At 43.0% G+C, this 26,235-nt stretch overlaps 1 protein-coding gene across 2 annotated transcripts in view; it reads left to right on the forward strand.

Moving 5' to 3' along the window:
• LOC122946757 (gamma-aminobutyric acid receptor subunit beta-4-like) overlaps nt 1-21,548 on the forward strand; it is a 454,454-nt gene extending 432,906 nt beyond the window's left edge. For both annotated transcript variants that reach the window (XM_044306553.1, XM_044306552.1), the window contains exons 8-10: nt 17,494-17,646; nt 20,287-20,543; nt 21,180-21,548. In XM_044306553.1, the coding sequence (XP_044162488.1) occupies nt 17,494-17,646; nt 20,287-20,543; nt 21,180-21,548 (779 nt within the window). The remainder of the gene's footprint in view (nt 1-17,493; nt 17,647-20,286; nt 20,544-21,179) is intronic.
• The last annotated feature ends 4,687 nt before the right edge of the window (nt 21,549-26,235 follow it).

Raw genomic sequence — 26,235 nt, forward strand, 5'->3', positions numbered from 1 at the left:
AGGGATAGATTTCAAATAGCTCTGATATAGCAGAAACCACTAAATTATGAAATTGCTAAATTGGGAATTGTATTTCAACCCAGAACAAGAAATGTGCTTGAACGGACACTAAATAACTCGCCCAGCTACAGCACTAACGAGAGATTTAGCAGGATATAAATTTGAGGCCTAGTATTTAGGCGCTGGGTGACAGGTATGGGTTTAGTGACAGAATTAGACTTGGAAATACACAGTAGCGGGTGTGTGTGAAGTTATTCTGAATGACCCAATGTGCACCTTGAATATTATATACCCTTTTAGGGATAGATTTCAAATAGCTCTGATATAGCAGAAACCACTAAATTATGAAATTGCTAAATTGGGAATTGTATTTCAACCCAGAACAAGAAATGTGCTTGAACGGACACTAAATAACTCGCCCAGCTACAGCACTAACGAGAGATTTAGCAGGATATAAATTTGAGGCCTAGTATTTAGGCGCTGGGTGACAGGTATGGGTTTAGTGACAGAATTAGACTTGGAAATGCACAGTAGCGGGTGTGTGAAGTTATTCTGAATGACCCTATGTGCACCTTGAATATTATATACCCTTTTAGGGATAGATTTCAAATAGATCTGATACAGCAGAAACCACTAAATTTTTAAATTGCTAAATTGGGAATTGTATTTCAACCCAGAACAAAAAATGTGCTTTGACGGACACTAAATAACTTTCCCAGCCACAACAGGACAGCGGTAACGAGAGATTTAGCGGGATATAAATTTGAGGCCTAGTATTTAGGCGCTGGGTGACCGGTATGGATTTAGTGACAGAATTAGACTGGGATATGGCCAAAAAATAACCACACTATTGCTGGTTAAATGCACTTGGTGATGGGCGCAGCTTGCCCCTGATGTAGTATATGGCCAAAAAATGAACAGACTATTGCTGGTTAAATGCACTTGGTGTCACAGCTTGACCAACCACACTACTGAGGGTTAAATGCACTTGGTGACGGGCGCAGCTTGCCCCTGATTTAGTATATGGCCAAAAAATGAACAGACTATTGCTGGTTAAATGCACTTGGTGTGATAGCTTGACCAACCACACTACTGAGGGTTAAATGCACTTGGTGTGACAGCTTCACCCTGATGTAGGCTTTAGCCAAAAAACAACCACACCATTGAGGGTTAAATGCACTTGGTCGCAGCTTGTGCTGGCGCACCACAAGACACAAAATGGCCGCCGATCACCCCAGAAAAATGTGACTGACAAACGGTCTGGGCAGCCTAAAAACAGTGAGCAATTGAGGATCAGCAGCTCAATGATCCACAGCTGCAGATCGATCAGTTAATCAAGTCCTTTGGAGGAGTTAATCTGCCTAATCTCGCCCTACTGTCGCAGCCGCAACCTCTCCCTACGCTAATCAGAGCAGAGTGACGGGCGGCGCTATGTGACTCCAGCTTAAATAGAGGCTGGGTCACATGGTGCTCTGGCCAATCACAGCCATGCCAATAGTAGGCATGGCTGTGATGGCCTCTTGGGGCAAGTAGTATGACGCTTGTTGATTGGCTGCTTAGCAGCCTTTCAAAAAGCGCCAAGAAAGCGTCACAAAAGCGCGAAGAAAGCGACGAACACCGAACCCGAACCCGGACTTTTACGAAAATGTCCGGGTTCGGGTCCGTGTCACGGACACCCCAAAATTCGGTACGAACCCGAACTATACAGTTCGAGTTCGCTCATCCCTAGTGCGGACCCATTCATTCTCTATGGGGACGGAATGGATGCGGACAGCACACAGTGTGCTGTCCGCATCCGCATTTGCGGTGCGCGGCCCCGATCTTTAGGTCTGCAACTCCGCAAAAAGATACAGCATGTCCTATTCTTGTCCGCAGCTTGCGGACAAGAATAGGCATTTCTATGGGGGTGACGGGCTGGTGTGTTGCGGACCCGCAATGCAGCCTGACTGTGAATGCAGCCTGACTGTGATCAGTTCTGATCACTTACAGATACTATAAAAGTACAAATGCTGATTAGTGATACGCTAATCAGCAAATCGGTGACTGCGGTGCGGTGGGCTGGGCGCTAACCGACGCTAACAAAGGGGCCTAAACTATCCTAAACCTAACCGTCAATACTAGTGGAAAAAAAAAAGTGACAGTTTACACTGATCACTTTTTTCCCTTTCACTAGGTGATTGACAGGGGCGATCAAGGGGTTAATTGGGGTGATGGGGGTGATCTGGAGGCTAAGTGTACTGTTTAGTGTACTCACTGTGATCTGTGCTCCTCTGCTGGAACCAACCAACAAAAATGACCAGCAGAGGAGCACAGGAGCCATTTAACACCTTGTATTTATAAATATAAGCTGTTAAATGGCTTCTGATTCGTTTTTTTGAAAATCACCAGCCTGCCAGCGATGCTCATTGGCTGGCAGGCTGGTGACAGAATACTACTTAAACTGCGCATAAATGCGCATGCGCGGGCCGGCTCTGCCCGAAATCTCGCGTCTCACGAGAGGACGCGTCGGCGCGTCCAGGAGGAATAACATGGCCGCCGCCAGGACACGATCCTGCGTGCGGCGGTCCTGTAGTGGTTAAACCAAGAACAGAGAAGAAACATAGAAACATAGAATGTGTCGGCAGATAAGAACCATTTGGCCCATCTAGTCTCCCCAAGAGCATCTGAGCGCCACATATTGTGATGTTTAGCATTAGTTTCTTTGCTCGGTGTCACCACTTGCCATTCTGAGGTCACTTGTTGCTGTAAAGGACTCTAATGATGAGATGAAGCAACATAAATCTTATCTTCAGTCGATGGAACGGGTATACATGCAAAAAAAACAAGGCCAGAACATGTAGGGCCCCTAAATGATGGTAACGGGGTGTTGATCAATGGGGATCAAGAAAAGGCAGAGCTCCTAAATGTTTTTTTAGCTCTGTATATACAACAGAAGAGAGGGCAGCTCATGAGGGTGGTGCCACTGGTCTAAATATATCAGATTATATACTTAACTGACTGACTGTAGATATGGTCCTTAATATGCTAAAAAAAAAAAAAAGTGAACAAGGCCCTGTGTCCAGATGGATTACACCCTGCAGTTCTAAAGGAACTCAGTTCAGTCATTGCTTTGCCTATCTTCATTATATTTACAGATTCTTTAATGACAGGCATTGTACCAAGAAACTGGCGCAAGGCGAATGTGGTGCCAATTTTCAAAAAGGGTGCTAGTTTTTACCAGGAAATTATAGCCTAGTAAGCTTAACATCCATAGTAGGAAAAATGTTTGAGGGCCTTCTACGGGACTACATACAGGATTAGTAACTGTCAATAATATAATAAGTGATAGCCAACATGGTTTCACTAAGAACAGAAGCTGTCAAACTAACCTAATTTGTTTTTATGAGGAGGTGAGTAGAAGCCTGGAGAGAGGAAAGGATGTCAATATATTGTGTTTTTGGACTTTGCTGTCCCACAAAGTCCAAAAGGCATTTGATACTGTCCCACACGGATGCATAATGGGTAAATTAAGTTCTATTGGTTTAGAAAATATAATTTGTAAGTGGACTGAAAATTGGCTTCACGATCATATCCAAAGAGTTGTGGTCAATGATTCCTACACTGAATGGTCCCTGGTTATAAGTGGTGTACCCCAAGATGGGTCCACTATTAATTAACTTATTCATTAAAGAAATAGAGGATGGGATAAATAGTGTTGTTTCTAGAGTTGAGCGGACACCTGGATGTTCAGGTTCGCTGGGTTTGGCCAAACTTCGCAAAAAAGTTTGAGTTCGGGACCCAAACTTGACCTGAACTTGACCCCGAACCCCATTGAAGTCAATGGGGCCCGCACTTTGGAGCACTAAAATGGCTCTAAAAAAGTCATGGAAAGCGCTAGAGGGCTGCAAAAGGCAGCTAAATGTTGTTAAGAGCATGGCAAGTGCTCTGCAAACAAATGTGGATAGGGAAATGACTTAAATTAACGTAAAAATAAAAAATAATAATCTTGATCTAGGAGGAGGAGGTCCATATGGAGTAGGAGGTTGAGGAGGAGGTGGATGTGGCGGTGTACGTGGAAGCGGCGGTGGAGGAGGAGGTAGCCAACACTGGTTGTTTTTTTTTTGTTTTTTTTATTTGGGTAAAAAATAAATCAAAGAGAATGTGCGCTGGAGTACAATAGTGGCTGGCTAAGGCCGGTATACATGTCTATTCTGCACAAGCAGTGGCGTACCGTCAATATAGGCAGACCACGCACTGGCTATGGAGCCCGTGAGGTTAGGCGGCCCAGCCAGGCTGCATGGCTCTGCCCCCTTTCCGACCTGAATACACACTGCATACCAGTAAGTAGAGAAATAAATACCGGCCCCAGTCCTGTGGTCTCCTCCTGATTCCTCCCCCTCCTCCTTGCCTCTGCTGATGAATGGAATTGGCCCCCTGTCTGTCAGAACAAGTCAAGTACAGCTGGCCAATAATCAGGGAGATGCTGTTCTGCCTGCGCTGCTTATTGGCCAGCTGACACCTGACCTCTGCTCTGTGCTCTGCCGGGGTGAGGTGTTACAGTCCAGTGCCTTTGGAATGAGGGCAATGTGAGAGCCCTCAGCCCATCCTTCTTCCGTGCAGCCCCTGGCCAAGGTCCTAAATCCTAGTTACCTGCAGGAGAGACGGGAGAGCATGGACAGATTCAACCAGATTCAACCAGTGCAGCAGTCGGCATCTGTGTGAGTGACTGTGCCGCAATATGGAGGGAGGAATATGGGGAGGTCTGTGTAGCTTGCACTATTAGTAATAGCTTACTGTAAGTGCAAGACACACAGCATCTCTGGCATAGACATAAAACCCTTCCCTCATAGACCCAGCACCCCCATAGATATACAACGCACCCCATCCAGGTATGCTTAAAGTTCTGAGAGACGATCCATTCCCTGCCCTATTAGAAATATCCTATTTTTAAAATGTGCTGGATCCCCCCTGAGAACTTGAAGCATACATATCTCTATGTATCAAAAAAATGGTAGTATAAGAAATAGCTCACCCACTCACAGCCACTAAGAGGTGCTCTAGTCTAAAAGTGATTCACCCTTCACGGTTACAAGAAAATATATAGTACTGGAAGACTGGCACTCTCAACACATGGAATCATATGGTTTAAATGCAGATCCCAAAATTTATTAATAGATACATAAAAGAATAATAGACTAAAAGTGTGTTAATATAAACACTAACAATAAATAGCTTATTGAGGTTGGATTCTCACAGTATGGTACTAGTGATGGCGCAATATCATAAACCATATGTTTCAATGCCCTATATCAAAGATCAATCCTTGTAATGGTCTGATATTGCTGCAAAAAAGAACCAACAAATATACGCAATTGAATACCTATAAAAGAAAAAGAGAAAGGGGAATAAAAAAACTGAAAAAGTCCTCCTTCTTCTTATCCTTAGCGAGGAACAATGTCCGCTGAGATGGAATTAATAGTCCAGTTATAATAGGCTTTAAGTGTAGTTGTTTCCTTCTTATGCAAGCTTTATTTTGCAATTGGCACTTTGAATATGCCTGATGATAACCCACTATGTGGGCTTACCTTTCCTTAGTGCCGGTCGGTCACTCAGACTGTTCGGGGCCCGCTGGAAGCCGGCGTCCCGGCTGTTTCTTGGTCAGCTTCCCACGTGGATTCGGAGATAGGTTTGTCGCTCCGGAAGTGACGTATCGGCACACAGGGTTGTGTTCGTCGGTTTTTTCTCGATTCTCTTAGGCTCAAGCTCTGGTTGTAGCAGCCAATATCGAGCTTACAGTGCACTGTTTTCTCGCGAAGTATGAGTATTTCTTCTTACAGATGGGTCATACTTGGATCTCTTATTAGATCACTAGAAACCACTAAGGAAAGGTAAGCCCACATAGTGGGTTTTTCATTAGGCATATTCAAAGTGCCAATTGCAAAATAAAGCTTGCATAAGAAGGAAACAACTACACTTAAAGCCTATTATAACTGGACTATTGATTCCATCTCAGCGGACATTGTTCCTCGCTAAGGATAAGAAGAAGGAGGACTTTTTCTGTTTTTTATTCCCCTTTCTCTTTTTCTTTTATAGGTATTCAATTGCGTATATTTGTTGGTTCTTTTTTGCAGCAATATCAGACCATTACAAGGATTGATCTTTGATATAGGGCATTAAAACATACGGTTTATGATATTGCACCATGACTAGTACCATACTGTGAGAACCCAACTTCAAAAAGCTATTTATTGTTAGTGTTTATATTAACACACTTTTAGTCTATTATTCTTTTATGTATCTATTAATACATTTTGTGATCTGCATTTAAACCATATGATTCCATGTGTTGAGAGTGCCAGTCTTCTAGTACTATATATCTCTATCTTCTATTTTATTATAATTTTTTTTCCTCCCTGCTATGTACATAAACAGCATTGTGATGACGAAGGCTCAAAAATTGAGCCTGCGCCATCAGCTGTTGGTATAACACACTGCTTTAACTATCAGGACTGGAGCTAGTTCCAATTGCACCATTTTAACACTTACGATGCTCTGTTTGAAAATTGCAAACATAATATATAATGCACATAAAAATTTTAAAAATGTAAAAAAAAAAAAAGCAAAAATAACCACTAAATAATTTTTTCTCGATTAGGGCTCATGCACACAAATGTATTTAGTTTTTTTTACGGATAGAATGCTGACCTATTCATTTCAATGGGTCTGCAAAAAATGCGGACTGCACACCATGTGCTCTCTGCATCCGTATGTCTAATGTCTGTTCCATAGTCCCACACTGTTTCGTGAACAAGAATAGGCATTGTTACAATGCTTCCCGCCCCCCAAAAAAAAACACAAATCTTACACGGACATCATTCGTATTTTTTGCGGATTCGCATTTTTCAGACCGCAAAATACATACGGTTGTGTGCATGAGAATTTATTCCAATTTTTTTTATCAATGTCACTGCAACACCCAGCAACAACCATCAGCTTTAATAATTGTACTTTTTTATTGGGGGGGGCATGATTTCTATGTACGCCCCTGTGCACAAGGTACGGACAAGTCCTGTGGGATCCCTGCCTGGTTCATTTTAATGAACGTGAGCTTGTCCACATTGGCTGTAGACAGGCGGCTGCACTTGTCTGTGATAACCCCCTCCTGCCATGCTAAACAAACATTCAGACAATACACTGGGTGCAGGGAAGGCCAGCACCTCCAAGGCGTAAAGGGCAAGCTCAAACCATGTGCACAATTTGGAGACCCAGAAGTTGAAGGGGGCAGACCCATTAGTCAGTACGTGTAGGCTTGTGCACACATACTGCTCCACCATGTCGCACGTCCCCGTGACATCCACAATCCAATTAGATATCTTCCCAATCAACTTTCAATGTTGTTTTATGCGCTTACCATGGTGATCACGGGTAATGGGAAATCAGGGTTCCATGCCAGAGAGGGTTTCGGAAAGGGATACCACATCCATGGTAGGTCAATGGCTGAAATGTGGGACAAGTTATTAAAGCGGAAGAATTGGATGAAAGGAGGGGGCGCGCAACAATTACCCACTCCCGACTCGGGGAGTAGTGACGATAAATAACAATACAGGACTCTTAAGATGCCCTGTTATTGGAATGAGTAATAAAAGATTACAGGGAATGTCACTGCGGTATTTTGGATAAGGAAACGTTATACAGGAGAGACCCTGCTGCCGCTTTGTTGACTCTAGATAACTTCTGCCTGATCGCACGTCCCAGTGACGGCCACGATCCAATTGGATATCTTCCATATCAACTTTCGATGTTCTTTTATGCGCCTACCATGGTGAACTTGGGTAACGAGGAATCTGGGTTCCATGCCGGAGAGGGAGCCTGAGAAAGGGATACCACATCCAAGGGAGGTCAATGGCTGAAATGTGATCGGGCGGAAATGTAGGACAAGTTATTAAATTAAATTCAGCACATGCGCCAGGCAAGGGATGTGCGTCAAACTGCTAGGCCCAGAGCTGCTACGAGATTTCGCCCATTATCGCACATTACCAGGCCGGGCTTGAGGCTCACTGACACCAACCACTCATCGGTCCGTTGTTCCATGCCCGTCCACAGATCCTGCGCAGTGTGGGGTTTGTCCCCCAAGCAGATACGTTTTAAAACTGCCTGCTGTCGTTTACCCCTGGCTGTGCTGAAGTTGGTGGTGAAGGTGTTACGCTGACCGGTTGAGGAAGCGGAGTAGGAGGAGGAAGCAACAGGAGGCAAAGAGAAACGCCCTGCAATCCTCAGTGGTGGAAGGACATGCACCAAACTTCTATCCGCCTCATACCCAGCCGCCACTGAATTTACCCAGTCTGCTGTTAGGGAGATATAACGTCCCTGAATGTGCTTACTGGTCCACGTATCCATAGTTATTTGGACCTTGCCATAGATGGCGTTGCGCAGTGCACACCTGATTTTGTTCCCCACTTGGTTGTGCAGGGAAGGGATGGCTCGCCTGGAAAAGTAGTGGCGGCTGGGCACAACGTACTGTGGGACAGGGGGGTACTTCCTCTTTCGCTCCAGTGTTTGGGAGATAGACAGCTGAACGTTTCCATGGGACATTGTTGAGATGCTTGGTGACCTAGGTGGTGGCATTGCTGTCACATCCTCTGTTTGCGGGGTGGCAGGTGCCACAGTCACTCCAGAGGGGGATGAAGAGGCCGAGACTGCAGTAAGCAGGAGGAGCCAGAGACCTTTCTTGGTTTTTGAGGTGTCTACTCTGTGACGAGGGTACCCCTAGTAGAGTCCCCTTTTTAAATACACACACACTCACAGGCCTAGAGGCCCCTTTATTCTTCTTTAAAAATTGCTTGGAGCTGTGTTCTAGTAATTGAAAATGACACTTCCCCATCATAAAGATAAGGATGTAGTAAACTCCACTGGATTGGAGGAGTCGAGTAGAGGGGTGGACCATAGGCGCAAGATCACAACCAGAGATTTTCGATATAATCAGTTTTATTGAGACAATGCGTTTCGGGGTTCTGTGGACCCCTTTATCAAGTCTGAGGCAAATCAGCAGGACGGCAAACACAGCCACTGCTTGGCAACACGTGGAGGACGCTGGCTGTACACAGCGCGTGCTCGCTGCTGTGCTTAAAGAGGGATGGTCAGGAGAGGAGAGCCGCCCTGATTGGAGGAGCATCCGTGGTGGGGCAGGATAGGGGTGGCTGCTGGTGAGGCAGCACGGATAAGGAGATTACGGACAAAATCGGCAGCACCAACTAGCCACCTTCAATCACCTCTTTTTGCCTTTATTGTTGTTGCGCCCAACTTAGGTGCAACCAAAACAGGTGAGCATAACTAACCTTCCTGTACTTGGAGGCTACCAGTGCTTGACCTACTCACCCTATGAGCACCTTTTTCTTCTTGTGGCCACTATTTGCTATAAAGATAAAGATGGGAGCTTCAAAGGCACCCCTGCCGAGGCTCATCGTAAAATACTGGATCCTGGGAAAACATTAGCTGGTCATTCTGACTACAGTCCCACCAGGGGACGAGAGAGAGATGGGAAAGCGACCTATTAAACCTTTGAGCGACTAAAACATAGTCATTTTTCATATCTCTGGTCGTAGACATATTCTGCACTGGCTAAGGCCGGATTTAACCTCCGTGGACCAGTGCGATCACGGAGATATCAAACATTATGTTCTTGTGCCCTTGGAAGGCTGTAAAGCCAGCTTTTAGCCGTCCTGGAGAACCACAAGCCACAGCAGAGTCAAGTTTGGTCTTGTTAGACTTGTAAAACCATAAGGGTCATTAATACATGAATGTCATAGCTGTATTTAGTGGTTCCACAGAACTGTGGGCTCAGCCAGAATAAGGACATTCTGGGCTGACCTTAGCTGGGTCATAAACCTTTCTGACACCTCCTCGACCCTGCCCACACATTCGTACTATTGGTGGGCAGAGCTGCTGGCACCTCCTGTTTTAGAACTGTTATAAGATGCTGTCAGGGCATTGTATGGCAACCCTGCCTTGCTTTAACACCTTGATTTGTATCACATTCTGAATGTCAGTGCTCAGGGTCCACTGATATTATACCAATCGGATTGCACAACGGCTTCAAGGACAGAAACAGAGGAACTTAAGGGTACTTTCACACTTGCGTTTTTCTTTTCCAGCATAGAGTTCCGTCACAGGGGTTCTATGCCGGAAAAGAACTGATCAGTTTTATCCCCATGCATTCTGAGTGGAGAGTAATCCGTTCAGTTTGCATCAGGATGTCTTCAGTTCAGTCGTTTTGACTGATCAGGCAAAAGAGAAAACCGCAGCATGCTACGGTTTTATCTCCGGCGAAAAAAACTGAAGACTTGCCTGAACGCCGGATCCGGCATTTTTTCCCATAGGGATGTATTAGTGCCGAATACCGGAATTCCGGATCCGTCGTTCCGTTATGCGCATGCGCAGACTGAAAAAAATAAATGCCGGATCCGCTTTGCCGGATGACATCGGAACGACGGATCCGGCATTTCAATGCATTTTTTTGACTGATCAGGCATTTTTAAGACTGATCAGGATCCTGATCAGTCTTACTAATGCCATCAGTTAGCATACATTTTGCCTGATCCGGCAGGCAGTTCCGGCGACGGAACTGCTTGCCGGATCTCTCTGCCGCAAGTGTGAAAGTAGCCTAAGTATACTTTTCATCCATTATCCCTTTTATTTTAACTGTCGAGAATTACTATTACCTTGAATTATTGTTATCTAGAATAGTCATTTTTCTGTAAATGTCTATATGCATTGGTTTTCCTTTCACCTTTTATTAAAAGATTGAAAAATCTTATTTGCTAAGTCTTCCGTGTTCTAAGCAAAGGAATTAACGAATCCTGTCTCTGAAGAGAGAAACATTAACATTTTGTGTGAGAAAGGTCATTTTGATTGTTGCTTGGCTGAACGATTGCGATCGGTCAGCAAGCGGTAGCTGGTTTATTCCCTGCTCTGCGTGAGGGTGAGTGACCGGTAGTCGGTTCGTGTGCCGTTAAAAAACGTGGTGGCAGTATACCGAATTGTATGTATAAAGCGTTAACCAGAAGTTAACCACCCCTTGTCACATGTGTTCAAGTAAGTTTGTGACATACTCCACTGCAGCTTGTGCACTTAGATGCCTGGTCATTCGGGTTGTGCTCATTTAGAACGCTTATGCCTCGCTCCAGGCTCTGATTGCACAGCGTGCAAACCACTCGTATCTTGTCGTCAGCAGGCTAAAGGGGCCCACCCTAGTAGAGAGTGCCTATAAAAGGGGGCGGGAGGGTGGGGTGAGACATCCTGTCGTCGTTCTGTTGAGGACCCTGCAGGTATTTTATGCAGGTAACCCCGCCTCCCCTCGTACAAATCCGGCAAATAAATTAGCCTATAGCTTGTGCTGAAATCGGCAACCGTTGGTACCTATTCTATTCTACCTAACTAAAGCAGTAGTGTGAGTGCCAGAACTGATGAAAATAGGGCAGGCTAAAGGGGCAAAAATTAACAAACCATTGATTTCCGAAAAGCTTCTGACATCTCCACATCAGGATCTGGTATATAACGAGTATAACATGATGATTTCCATCGACCTAATCTTTTAATCACATGCACAGGCATATTATTCTTTGAAGCCGCGGAGGCGGCACCAATACGGAACGAGTGGCCAGTTATTGAATGGGGGTCAGTACCGGAGCTAGCTAGCACGATGAGGATGTATTTCAAGAAGGATTGTATACTCAGAGGTACTGTCCCAAGTCTAAGCAAAGGAGAATCACTAGAGACAGATTTGTTTAATCGCATCCAATTATGCAGAACTTTGACTGGACACCATCCAGTATCGGTGGGAAAATATGTGACTTCTATGGAATTCCCCGGCCGCAAGGTTTTGGTGAAATACAATGTGAGTATATAACAAGTGCTGTTCCACGCCAATTGCCCCTTGCGCAGGAAGCACTTGCCTGGACCGATAGAAGTAAACTCCCCAGACCGGAGGAATCGAAAGCCAAATACATTGCCGTCTTAATCAGTAAGCTGATGTACTTGCCAAAAGGGTACTTAAGCAAAGAATCCGACAAGAACTTGAATAATTCTCCTGATTCTGGCTGCTGTGCCGGTCGAGTCACCGCAGAAGCCCTCTGAATTCCTCTTAACAAAGTTCTAATAGGATGGGCAGAAAATAATGATGGTTTATCTGGGTGTTGCATGTACCAATGATGTTGTATCCCGGCGAAGTACAACTTAATGGTGCTGGGTGCCAACTTAAGGTTAGAGTGGCAAAAAGCAGCAAAGGCTAATAGGTAAGTAATGGGTCCTTCTCCTGCTGGTGGGTGTGAAACTTTAAAGCTGTTAAATAAGGCCCATGCAGTCTTGTATGTTCTGAGAGTATTCCTGGACAGTGCTTGCGTCATCAAGGATCTGGCTGTAGCAAGATGTATATCTAGACCATTGTTAACTGATGATGGTGGAGAGTTGCTGACAGAACCCGATCTGCCCCCGGAAATACCTGAAAAAAAGAGTTTGAAATTGAGTCTGGACAAAGCGTCTGTTGCGGTGTTGCGTTGCCCTCTGATATGAGAACAGATAAAGTGGAAATTGTGCTGCAATAAGAGCCAGACAAACCTCCTGAGGTATGACATAATGTGCCTGGAACTCGACCTCCCCTTCATCAAAATTTCGGACACAGCTAGATTATCGGTCAGGAATACTACTGTCTGATCCCTACACTGTTCTCCCCATACTTGTGCGGCCCACACAATAGGATAAATCTCAAACAGCGATAAACACTGAGTGAACCATGGAGCTTCCCTGACATCCTTTGGCCAGGCACCTGCAATAGCTACCATTGATGGCTGCAAACCCAGCCAGTATCAAGTGCCTCTCTCCTTCCCACCCACCCCCCCATGTGCCAGTATCATAGTGCCAACCCACCCCATGTGCCAGTATCAAGTGCCTCTCTCCTTCCCCCCCATGTGCCAGCATCATAGTGCCAACCCCCCCATGTGCCGGTATCAGGTGCCTCCCGCTCCCCCCATGTGGCAGTAACAGTCAAGTATAAAAAAAACAGTCTATTGAGAGTCTTCTTCCATCTCTTAAACTGTCACTAACATCAGATTCAGCGCTTTTTGTTCTTGTGCTAGTAACAAAGCACCTTTGTCTATCTGAAAATTTGTCTTGCAATGTTCCTGGGTCATAAGAGTAAAAAACGTAGAATCACCATGTTATCAAGATGCTGAAGGGGTATTCAGTTCCTGTTCTCAGAAAACTGTTGCTCTGTTAAAACATTGTCGGGCATCTGTAGCGACATCTGAAGTCTGCCTTAGTTCATGCTCTGTCAGAGTTTGACCTTCTAATTGTTCAAGTGACATGTTCATTGATCATTAAAAATGGACATGAACATATTTTATATTTTATTTTAGATATAAAATACTTGCATATACATCTGCATTTTGTCACATCTTTATAAACTTATAGTAGGAATAGTAAAGAAATGGCACAACATAAGGCTCCATTCAGACATCCCCAAATGGGTCCGCATCCGTTCTGCAATATCAGGAACGGGTGTGGACCCATTCATTCTCAATGGGGCCGAACAGAGCACGGCCCGGAACTTCCGGGCTTCGGCCCCAAACTTCCGGGATGCGGCTCCGCAAAAAAATAGAAAATGTCCTATTCTTGTCCGCAATTGCGGACAAGAATAGGCAGTTCTATGGGGGGTGCCGGCCGGGTGTATGGACCCTTATAGTAATAGATTCTATAAAAGTGTCATTATATGGGCAATGCAAGTAGTTACTAAATCTAGTTGCACTCTAGGGTTAAATCTTCTGTCAGGCTGTTCTGGCAGTTATACAGCCTGCCAGAGTTCATTGTATCAATCAGAGCCAGAAAGGACTGGAGAACAAGGCTGTTCCTCTGCCAGTTGGAAGATTTAATCCTAGTGTGAAAGTAGCCTAAGGCTACTTTCACACTTGCGTTCGGGGCTCCGCTTGTGAGTTCCGTTTGAAGGCTCTCACAAGCGGCCCCGAACGGATCCGTACAGCCCCAATGCATTCTGAGTGGATGCGGATCCGCTCAGAATGCATCAGTTTGGCACCGTTTGGCCTCCGCTCCGCTCAGCAGGCGGACACCTGAACGCTGCTTGCAGCGTTTTCGTGTCCGCCTGGCCGTGCGGAGCCAAACGGATCCGTCCAGACTTACAATGCAAGTCAATGGGGACGGATCCGTTTGACGTTGACACAATATGGTGCAATTTCAAACGGATCCGTCCCCCATTGACTTTCAATGCAAAGTCAGGAGTCCCCATCAGATCGGAGTTTTCTCCGATCCGATGGTATATTTTAACTTGAAGCGTCCCCATCACCATGGGAACGCCTCTATGTTAGAATATACCATCGGATTTGAGTTACATCGTAAACCTCAGATCCGACAGTATATTCTAACACAGAGGCGTTCCCATGGTGATGGGGACGCTTCATGTTAGAATATACTGAGAACTGTGTACATGACTGCCCCCTGCTGCCTGGCAGATGCTGCCAGGCAGCAGGGGGCAGACCCCCCCCCCCTCCTCCTGTAATTAACTTATTGGTGGCCAGTGCGGGCCCCCCTCACTCCCCAGTATTAAATATTACCAGTGCGGCGGCCTCCCCCTCCCTCCCTCCCCAGTATTAAATATGACCAGTGCGGCCTCCCCCTCCCTCCCCAGTATTAAATATTACCAGTGGGGCGGCCTCCCCCTCCCTCCCCAGTATTAAATATGACCAGTGCGGCCTCCCCCTCCCTCCCCAGTATTAAATATGACCAGTGCGGCCCCCTCCCTCTATATTTATTGGTGGCCGGGCCAGTGCGGATTCCAAGTATTGTGAGCAGTGCGGCCTCCCCTCTCCCCCCCTAATTAAAATCACCCCCCCCCCCCATCATTGGTGGCAGCGGAGAGTACCGATCGGAGTCCCAGTTTAAATCGCTGGGGCTCCGATCGGTTACCATGGCAACCAAGACGCTATTGCAGTCTTGGCTGCCATGGTTACTTGGCAATAAATACAAGCATTATACTTACCTGAAGAGCTGCGATGTCTGACCGGCCGGGCGCTCCTCCTACTGGTAAGTGACAGGTCTTTAGCAATGCGCCGCACAGACCTTTCACTTACCAGTAGGAGGAGCTCCCGGCCGGTCAGACATCGCAGCTCTTCAGGTAAGTATAATGCTTGTATTTATTGCCAAGTAACCATGGCAGCCAAGACTGCAATAGCGTCTTGGTTGCCATGGTAACCGATCGGAGCCCCAGCGATTTAAACTGGGACTCCGATCGGTACTCTCCGCTGCCACCAATGATGGGGGGGGTGATTTTAATTAGGGGGGGAGAGGGGAGGCCGCACTGCTCACAATACTTGGAATCCGCACTGGCCCGGCCACCAATAAATATAGAGGGAGGGGGCCGCACTGGTCATATTTAATACTGGGGAGGGAGGGAGGGAGGGGGAGGCCGCCGCACTGGTCATATTTAATACTGGGGAGGGAGGGAGGGGGAGGCCGCCGCACTGGTCATATTTAATACTGGGGAGGGAGGGGGGGCCGCACTGGCCACCAATAAGTTAAATACAGGAGGGGAGGGGGGGGGGGGTCTGCCCCCTGCTGCCTGGCAGCATCTGCCATGCAGCCGGGGGCAGTCGTGTACACAGTTCTCAGTATATTCTAACATGAAGCGTCCCCATCACCATGGGAACGCTTCTGTGTTTAGAATATACTGTCGGATCTGAGTTTTCCGAAGTGAAAAATCAGATCTGAAATAAACAGTTATGCAAACGGATCCGTTCTGAACGGATGCAAGCGTTTGCATTATAGGAGCGGATCCGTCTGTGCAGACACCAGACGGATCCGCTCCTAACGCAAGTGTGAAAGTAGCCTAAGTTAGATATGTCAGGAGAGGTAATGGGTCCTCTTCAAATGGCTACTGGAGAAAATTTCCATAGTTGGAGGAAGTAAAAGCCATTAAATGAATACTGCTGTACCTTCTTTCATTTAAATCTTCCCCATTTGCAGCCAAGAATCCACGCCAAGAGAGACAGGCACATTAAAAAGTAATTCTCCACAGCTTGAGTTCCTAAACAAAATAGGCCCTCAGGTAATTACCATCTTGTACACATAAGATCCAATCAAGAACTTGTAGGATGCATACTACCCACAACGGCCTTCCCTATTATCCATCAAACCTCACTGTGTGGTCTGTATCTAGGGGGTCTGGTGTGTGGCCTTGTATTTAGAGGGTCGGGTGTATTGTCTGCATTTGTTTAGGATGGTCTGGTGTGTGGTCTGTATTTATTACTGCATCAACAAACAGCCATTCACAACACAGTTGAACAATTTAGCCAGTAAGGGTACGACCACACAGAAAGGCCATAGGGTATAATCAGCATCATGGATGCCATAAAGGTATTTAAAAAAGTGATAGTTTAGTACTTTTTTTTTTAACAATGCAAGTCAATGGGTGATGTATGGTATACAGTTGCATATTTTGGGGCCATATGTTCACCATATGAGTCAGGATCCCTTCCTGACATGTACATGAATGTAGTAAAAATAAATAAATAAAAATGTTAGCTGAATGTCTTAATGCCTTTCTACACTGCTTCCTTCATTTGTGTACGAACAGGAAGTACTTCCCACACCGTGCCTAATATGTACAATGCATAAGAAGAAAACGAAGAAGAAATGTGAATAGGGGATTAGTCCTCTTTCCACGCCTTACATTTATGTCATGGGTGGGAAGTGCTTCCTACAATGTGTGGTAAGTACAGTATATGGCACATGAATGGCACAGGTACAACTAACAACATTATGCAGCATCATAAAAAAATATTTTTTTTCACAAGACACATACTTACATTGCAAAAGAATTGCCCAAAAAGTGTACGGTAAGCTGTGTGGCTTTTGTTTGTTGTGGCGGAAGCCAGCAGCAGGGGAGAGGTAGAGGCACTAGAGAAGACTGCAAATCCGATATAGAGTCACTCACTAAAGAAGGCGGCTCCACGCTCCATTCTTGCCATCTCAGGCCTCTGCTTCTGACATCATGGACAGCCCTGGTGGATCATTTGCTAGAGCTGTCATCAGCCAACAGCCCTAGTTATTAAGCAATCAGCTGTTCTGAAGTTCAGAACAGCTGATTGGATGGTTGCAGTTATGAGTCTAGTTTACTGCAGAGTTTTCTCCAGCTGCACAGGGCTCTTCCTTTGCAAGGGGGAGGACATGCGTCCAGGTGCCACCTCAAGACCTCAACCCGCTTGCTCCCCCTTGCTACGCCCCTGATTTCACTGCACTAAATCATCATGGATGCTGGCAGCTTTGTTTTAAACCATTTTATTGTGCGAATCATTTGTAATTTTCATTTTAATCTGGTGGTAAATTTCGGAGATTATTCATTTCTCAGGCTATGTAAGAAATTCTGTATGTGGATCCTGGACACATCTACACTGTAAGAGTTTAATGAATATTTCTGCATAAAGGATGCTTTTTTTCCCCCTTCTTTCCCAGGTTCTTATCCTCGTCTATCTCTGAGTTTCCGAATTAAGAGAAACATTGGATATTTTATACTTCAGACCTACATGCCATCTGTTTTGATCACTATTCTGTCATGGGTTTCATTCTGGATAAACTATGATGCTTCTGCTGCAAGAGTGGCACTCGGTATGTACTGTAAAGATGGTCATATACAATGGATGACCTAACACACCTACAATCCTACCTCTGCCATACACGAACTGTATATCCAAGCATACATTTTATTTCAATAATATAAACTTGTCCAGGGCTACCATTGTAAGTTGAAAATATTGGAACATAACTATGGATAATTAGTTTAACCGTTTGAGTTTTTTTCCAGTTTTGTGGTTTAGTTGTTTTTTTACTCCCTACTCTTCCAAAGCCCAAACTTTAGGATTTGTCCACTCACACAGATGTATGAGGGCTTTTTTTCTAGGACAAGTTGCACTTTCTAATATCATCAATAGTTGCATACAATGTAGTGCAAAGCTAGATACAAATAGAATTGAAAAGAAAACTAAATTGTGCCATAGTTTTATTTTTACAGCATTCCCTATGTGGTAAAACTGACCTATGCCCTTTATTCTCTGGGTTAGTATAATTACAGCAATACCACATTTATATAGTTTATCCACATTATATTAGTTTATATACTTAAAAAAATTAAAACTTTGCAAAAAATTTTTTTTTTCTTTTCTTCTCTTGCCATCTCTCTTCTCTTCCCATCTCTATTCTCTTCTCTTGCTTCTCTTCCTTTTTTATTTTCTTGCCGTATTCTGACCAAAGTAACTTTTTTTTAATCTTATAGGGGTTATCTGAATTGTAAAAGATCCCCTCTAATGCCCAGGCCCCTGGTATACATTTTACTTAAAGTACCTGCTCCCTGGCATCCGCTTCGCTCTGGATCTCTGCATTGCTGCTGCTGCATCTCCACATCGCACAGATAAAAATATCTGGCGATGGAGGGGAGCAGCCAATACCAGGCCACGAAGGTGACAAGCACCCTTGAGGCTGGTCACCGTCGTGGCCTGCTATTGGCTGCTGCCCCCATCGCCAGATGTTTTGATCCACACAATGGGGAGATGCAGCAGCGGCCGTGCAGAGATCTGGAGCAACGCTGGTGCCGGGGAGCATGTAAGTAACATGTATATAAGGGGCCTGGGCATTGGGGGGGATCTTTTAGAATTTGGATAACCCCTTTAATGAGAAAAAGGTAGTGAATAATGATCTGGATCAATTAAGACTTAACTTTTACTTTTGATACGCTATAAAATATATCCCTCAAAATATACTAGAGGTTAAATGTAAAATACAGTTTTCCACAGTCCAACACTCAGGGGGGCTCCTTGGAAACAAAAACAGCTGTGTCTACACTTATACAATCAGTGTCAGACACTAAAGGGTGACGAGAGCTGATATGCACAAGCACCTTAGGTGCACAAAGACGAGGTAGCAGTAATCAGTGTATACTGGCACCCTATGTGCACAATTCAAGCAATAATGCGGAAGACAACATATAACAGTGTATACATAATGCACAGCGGCATAAAGAAAAAACAAAAAAACACACATTGATTAGGTGCAAGAAGATACCGTGCAACGGAAATGCACAGCTGCACCTATGTCATAAGGTGCAAGGCGGCACCATTGAAACCCAGTGTCCTACCCTACAGGTGATGGGCTCTTCAGCGTACAGCAATGCCTATGATCTTTATGTTTCTATTTATTTTTATTATAGGGAAAAGGGGGCGATTTAAATTTTTATATTTAATTTATTTTTTCATATAAAAAAAAAAACTTTAGCTATTCTGACTGCTAAACAGAACATTAACTTCAATTATACAAATGTTTAACTAGTGAAATGTCCAGACTGATTGGCTAGATCTTCTGAATAGTTCACATATACTGATAATCATCAGTGGAAATTGGTTTGATCTTACAGTGGCCCAGAAAAGACCATTGTGTGTTGAAAATAGAGAACATTCATAAATATCCACAGGTTTAGGTCAAGTTTAGGAGGACCAAAAACTGGCAATTTTTTTTTTTATATAGGTTATTATTGAAGAAAAGTTGACTTAAAGGGGTTTCTGGTTTCCATCAACCCACTTTGAGTTAATCTAATATTTGCCCATATTTCAGTTTGTAATGTATTGTACTGGATGCAGAGGATTGTAGGCCCTGCCTTCTCTCTGCTCATGCTAATTAAATGCGTGTTCATACTAAAGGACACAGAAAGAGGCCCCATGCACACGGCCGTGTGCGGGCCCTGTAACCGCGGCCTGGATCCCTCCTGAGAGCAGGAGCGCACGGCGTCACTGGTTGCTATGACGCCGTACGCTCCCTGCTGCCGGCACAGTACAGTAATACACTGGTATAGATCATACCAGTGTATTACTGTATTGCGGCGGCAGCAGGGAGCGCACGGCGTCATAGCAACCAGTGACGCCGTGCGCTCCTGCTCTCAGGAGGGATCCAGGCCGCGGTTCCATGGCCCGCACATGGCTGTGAAACACGGCCGTGTGCATGGGGCCAGACTGGAAGAACAAGCTGCATGAGAATTAAGGTGAGGTCACAGAAAGTTGCATGTATAAGAGGAAAGGGGTCATGGGATGGCATTCCTAATTGGGGGATTGCTTGGATTGCGTACTTATTATACACTACAAAGTGAAAGATGGGAAAACAATAGATCAAATGAAAGGGGTTTGATGGAAATCAGAAGACCCCTTTAAATCAAAAGAGAAGTTCCCTAGAGAACTTAAATGTGTTTTTTCTTTTGTATTTCAGGAGTGACTACTGTGCTCACTATGACAACAATTAACACACATCTAAGGGAGACCTTGCCTAAAATTCCATATGTTAAGGCTATTGATGTATATCTTATGGGATGCTTCGTGTTTGTGTTTCTGGCTCTATTGGAATATGCATTCGTTAATTATGTATTCTTTGGTCGGGGCCCTCAGCAGCAGAAAAAGCTGAATGAGAGAACAAGCAAATCAAATAATGAACGTCATCGCTATGAGGAAAGAAGACTAAGAGAACAGGTAATTTGTTATGAACATAAAGGAGGAAATGTTTTATGACTGTATGCATACAGTGTTGGAGCAATGGCATGATGAATGTTTAAAATTGTCAACAGTTATATATATAGCAGTCACTATAAAGGGTGAATATACTGAAGTCAAAGAGCAGAAACAGGAATGAGGAAAATATATTATGCAATGAGAATTTAAATGTCTATGGATCAACATTCATCAAAGGATTATTACCATTTTAAAATTGCTAAAATATGCAAAACATTATAATCAGTGGGAAAATGTCTGCTTTTTTCCTACATTGTGATGTTCCCATCCACTCACTGTCCAGGGGACCTCATCACTGCTTCATTCAAATGAAGAAAACCTATGAAGCAGGCAAAGGTCTCACAGTGTCCACCTTCTCCAGAAATGGAAGAAAACATGTGTGTGCAACACATCTTCTAAATAGGTTGGCCAATATCTGTAGTGATATCACTGTGATAAGCAGGTCCCAACCTGATCATGTGATTGTCAATATGCAGGCATGTAAACAGGTGGAGGTGGGAAACTGAATGGCAATGGTAAGGGATCGGTGGGGTTTAAACATAGAAGAGACATCAACTTTTATTTTACCAATAATAACAATATGTTTCTTTATCCCAGGTTGATCCTTATGGAAACATTCTTCTCAGCACTCTTGACATGAGCAGTGAGTTGATGTCAGCTGAGATGGGAAGTAGCATTGGTGATTCCCGGAACTCCGTCCTGTCATATGACACCTCAGGGATCCAGTTCCGCAAACAGCTGACATCAAGAGGGGACAGTTTTGGCCACACTCCCTTGGAGCGTCATGTTCCCCTAACAGCCACACGTGGACGTGCCAACTGCCGCCTTCGGCGACGTTCTTCTAAGTTAAAGCTTAAGATTCCAGACCTTACAGATGTCAGTACCATTGACAAATGGTCCAGAATCATTTTCCCCATCACTTTTGGATTTTTTAACTTGGTTTACTGGATGTACTATGTCAACTGAAGCATCTCCATTCCCCTTCACCCTAAGCTGTGCACACCCTTCCTTCCACAGGACACAAGCTTCACCTAAGTCTCTCACCCCCTCTTGCTTCACAGTTTGATGTTTGGCCCAGAGAAAGAAACAGAAGATGAAGCATTCGAAGAGGGGGGAAGGAGAATTGCACTTTTTGTCACACATTTTTTTCACCAAATTTCAAATTTTTTCTTGTGCCTGGAAATTGATTATGGCTGGGTACAGTGGGTCATTTTGGATGTTACAATGAAGAAACAATTTTTCTTGAGACTTAGCTAATTAAGGTAACAACAAAAAGTGTGTAATCTCCAACAAGGGGAATCTGAAGGCAGTACAGGGTTAGGATGAGAATACCAGTATTTTTTTCTATCTTATGCAGTTTTAACTAATTTTGCTATATATTGTGAGGCTATAAAGGCACAGAAAAATTTGTACATGCATGCAGAAAACAACTCTGTAGGGCAAAACATCTCCAATTGCTAACTTGAGTTGCACCTAATTGCTCCTATTGAGCACTTTGGCTAATTGCATATATAGGAATGATTTTGGGGAAAAAGCCAAACATATTTCTCAAAGAAACAGAATGGCAAAATAAGAAGTTAAATGGAATTATGAGGAAAAAATTATGTGAATATTGCACATTTTAATTCACTATTTACAGTATTTGATAGAGCATTTATGTTTCAAGAAATTAAAAAGAATAAATGTGCCAAAGCCACTATAATTTAGTGTTAGAAATGAGGAAAGTATTAGAAGAACCTATACAAGCCCATACTGTATCTGATTACAATTTTTACTTTACATTAAGTCATAATTGGAAATCAGATGGACCAGAGTTACAAAACTAATGCCTAATTGTTACACAACTATTCTATGGTTTGGACATGTTGTGAGGACTCCCTGCCAAAAATATAAATGTTGTATAGTGTTGTGTGAGTTATGACCAGATGACCATATTCATGTTTTAATGTGTACAGAAGAGCATAGGCCCACAACACACATGCCTGTTTCAAAATAATGGCTATAATTTGTACTAAAAATATTGGCCGTTATGTTGGTTTTTATGCTAAATGACCCCTGAATTCTCTCTAGAATTTAATTAATAGTTAGGCAAGTTTGAATATATACTAAATACATGTAATCACAAATATGAAGTGCCAAGTGACTAATATACTGGGGGACATTTATTAAATCTATGCCAGTAATGTGATGCAAAAAATATTGGATACGAGGTGCAACAGATTTATTATTGTAAATACGTTTATTCTCTATTTTGCAATTGGTGCGCTTTTAGCTAATTTCTGAAAGGGGGAATGGCTTCTCAGGACGCATGGCTTTGAAGCATTTGTCAGAAAATTGATCCCCACAGATATCATCACCAACAGCTTGAAGGTTTTGCCCTAGGACATTTCATACAGTATAGCTGTGTGACATTTAAAAAAATGATATTGCAGATAGAGGTCTATTTCTGCTTCTGCATTGCCCAGTTTAATAAATGACCCCCACTGGCTCAGGGACATGAGCAGTGCCAAAACTACTGAGGAAATAGAATTTTTATAAATAGTATTAAAACTGTGAGGCTATCCCTCCACATAGCACTGTCTCAAGAAGTTACAATAAGGAGCCATGCCTAAAAAACTTGAATGTTAGTGGTATATTATACTAGAGTATTTCTTATCCGTTTTTCATATAGGGTCATAGGAGAATATATGCTCACGAAGCTTGCAAAATCATGTAGGGGTCTTTGCATAAAGGTGAAACTAGGTCTAATGTGGGGCAGACTAATTGTGCCATATCAAGAACAACAAATCTCATTGTCATAGCTTTTGTGGAACTGATTCTGCTTTGAGTTGTCTATGAATAACAAACAGAAACCCATTTTCTGAGAACATCTTCATTTGTCACCAAAAATTTTTGTCATAAAACTTTTATCATGTGAAATACAATATTATGTACCGTTCCTACTCTCGCAGACTTTCTCTATGGAAGCTTTTTTTTTAGGTTTCCACAACATATTTGAACTTTTCTTTGGGTCTTAATATTTTTCACAATTACTTTCATATTATGCGTGGCTCATGTTGAACTATCCAATGACGTGAACATGAATCATAACTACTCTAAAGCATGTGTTTTATAGAAAACCTGGCAAAATGTGATAAGTCACAGTGGTTCCAACCCTTTCCAGAAAGCCTCACTGATCCCATTCATTGAAAGGCGATCCACTTTTTCTATAGAAGACTGTAGAAGATATTCTTCAAATAGTAAGACTATCTTGGTACTTCTAACAAATTCTACATGCCACACTAAAACAAACTATGATTAAATGTATTATAAATTACTTCTACCACCTAGATTAAATTTTTGATCCACATGCATAATTTTTACCTCTATTTTAATAAACCCTGTTTCTATCTATCTATAATCTACAAATAGACACAAAAGAGCCCTATAATCATAAAAAGGCAGAAAGCCTTTTGATGTTATTGAAGGTTAAAAGACCTACTAAATTATTTATATTAAAAGATTTTGTGTTTATTCTGTTGTTTTATTCCATTAAATAATATCAGCTCTACATGCATATTAACACTCTACTTGGCTTTTTCATCCTTTTTTAGACCTCTCTAACACAGATGTAGTGTGTCCATATTTAGCAGTCTGTATGGAGAATCTAATACTTGTACCCCTGCAGTTATTTTGAATCTCACTTACAGCTCCACAATCCCCTACAGTGTTATAAAAGCCCCTCTAAACAGGCCAATGTGTTGGCAAAGATTTTGAGTGAACCATTCATTCCCAATCTTTTCCTCTTGAGCAGAGATGATAACTGTATTTACATGCTGCAGTCGTCTCCTCTGTATGTAGTCAAATGGCTGCTACTGTGATTGTTTATCCCTAATCATATTTATTGCTTGCTGATAGAATATCATCCTGTGTAAGGCAATTTTATATACCACATTAAAGATGTGATCACTGATAAACAAGCGATAGGCGGCACATTTAGACAGAGCAATTTTCAGGAATTGAACAAATATATATCCCCTGTAATTGCCCTAAACCTTGGCTTGTGAAAAAAGGATCTTGTCCAAGTAAAAAAAAACAACTAAGGTGGCCCCTGTAAATGTAATAAAATAACATTTCCTATTGCTTCCAGCGATGAGATCTGTCCTCCCAGCTGCTGTTTGCTTTTCTGGCCATAGGGGTGAGTGCCATGCACATAAGTCACTGCTTCGGCCAATCAGTGGCCTCAGCAGTGATGTTCCATGTACTGCTGAGGCCAGTGCTTAGCTGCACGGTGACCTGTGTGCATGGAAGATCACTGCTGCAGCCAGGAAGATTATGTCGGTGGCAGGGAGAATCAGAACGCATCACTGGAAAAGGCAGGAGAAAAAGGAACATTTACTGGGGCCGCCCAAGTTTTATTGAACTAAGACAACTCCTATACATTACAAACTCTATGACCATCAATGTATACCAACAGTAAAAAACTGTTTATAAAGGATAGGAGGATAACTATTTCAAATTTAGTCTTTACTTTTTTCTTTAATTGCTCAATTTGCACTAAAATACAAGCTGAATCTAAATGAAAAAAAAGGAAACAAACTGAACAAAATATGTACGTTATTAAGCAATGTAGGCAAGATTCCACACAACATGTTTCCCATGTAGGTTTGGCATGTACGTATAATGTCTTCTTGGCATATATTTGGCCATACAAGTTGGTATACCTTTGCCTTAACTGCAATGAAACGTTTAGTGGATATTTTTCAATACAAATGTATACCGTACTTTTTTGTAAGTTAATAGCAACTGACCATCTCATGCTGTCCTGACAAACATTATGCCTAAACGAAATGTTAGGCCTAGGCTTTCAGGACATCTTATAGACAACAGTAGATATGACAGAGCAAAGTGGCATAGTGGAAAATGTTTCAAAACCATCACCAAACTGAGATTGCAGAAACAAGGTGAAATGTTGCACATGGCACTCTATTTCTATAGTTCCATATCTTCAGGGAGCTTTAAGCATGACCACAGATGCAAGTACATAGATGCACTGCAGAAGGTCATCTCTATCATTAGTCAGACTATGAAGTTCGCCAATAATCCCACAAAAGCAAATAAGTATAGAGAGAAGATAATTATCCATATGTTACCTATGACTTTTGTTTGTGTTATGTTTTTTGCAGCCGCCCTCCTTTATGCTTACTGTAATATATATACTGTATATATACACAAACGCACCACACACGTAATAGAAAGACTCAATGACTAAACTCTCCTCTTTAATTACAAAAAACATGAGACTTTGAATACAATATATCAGCAGCACAATATTTTACATGTCTTTTACATTCTATCAATAATGAAAATTCCTATGGGAGCAACCAAATATATTAATTTATATTAAAATCCTTTTTTCAATGGTGCAAGCCCCTTTAATTATAAAACGTTATACACCTGATTTACAGAGGACTAAATTACATTGCCTCCTAACCACCCTTGTGCATAAGCACGTTATTTAATATAAACTGAAATGAAAATTCCAGCACAGGTGGTCTTGTTTGCTTTGTGGATGTTCATAAACTTTTGAAGTAATTTGGGAGTCTAGTAGCTTACCGGATAATGTTTGATTATGGAGTTCAATGCATAAATGAATTCAGTAAGTTTAGAGAAA

This window comes from Bufo gargarizans, chromosome 9 (assembly GCF_014858855.1).
Source record: "Bufo gargarizans isolate SCDJY-AF-19 chromosome 9, ASM1485885v1, whole genome shotgun sequence".
Taxonomy (NCBI): Eukaryota; Metazoa; Chordata; class Amphibia; order Anura; family Bufonidae; genus Bufo; species Bufo gargarizans.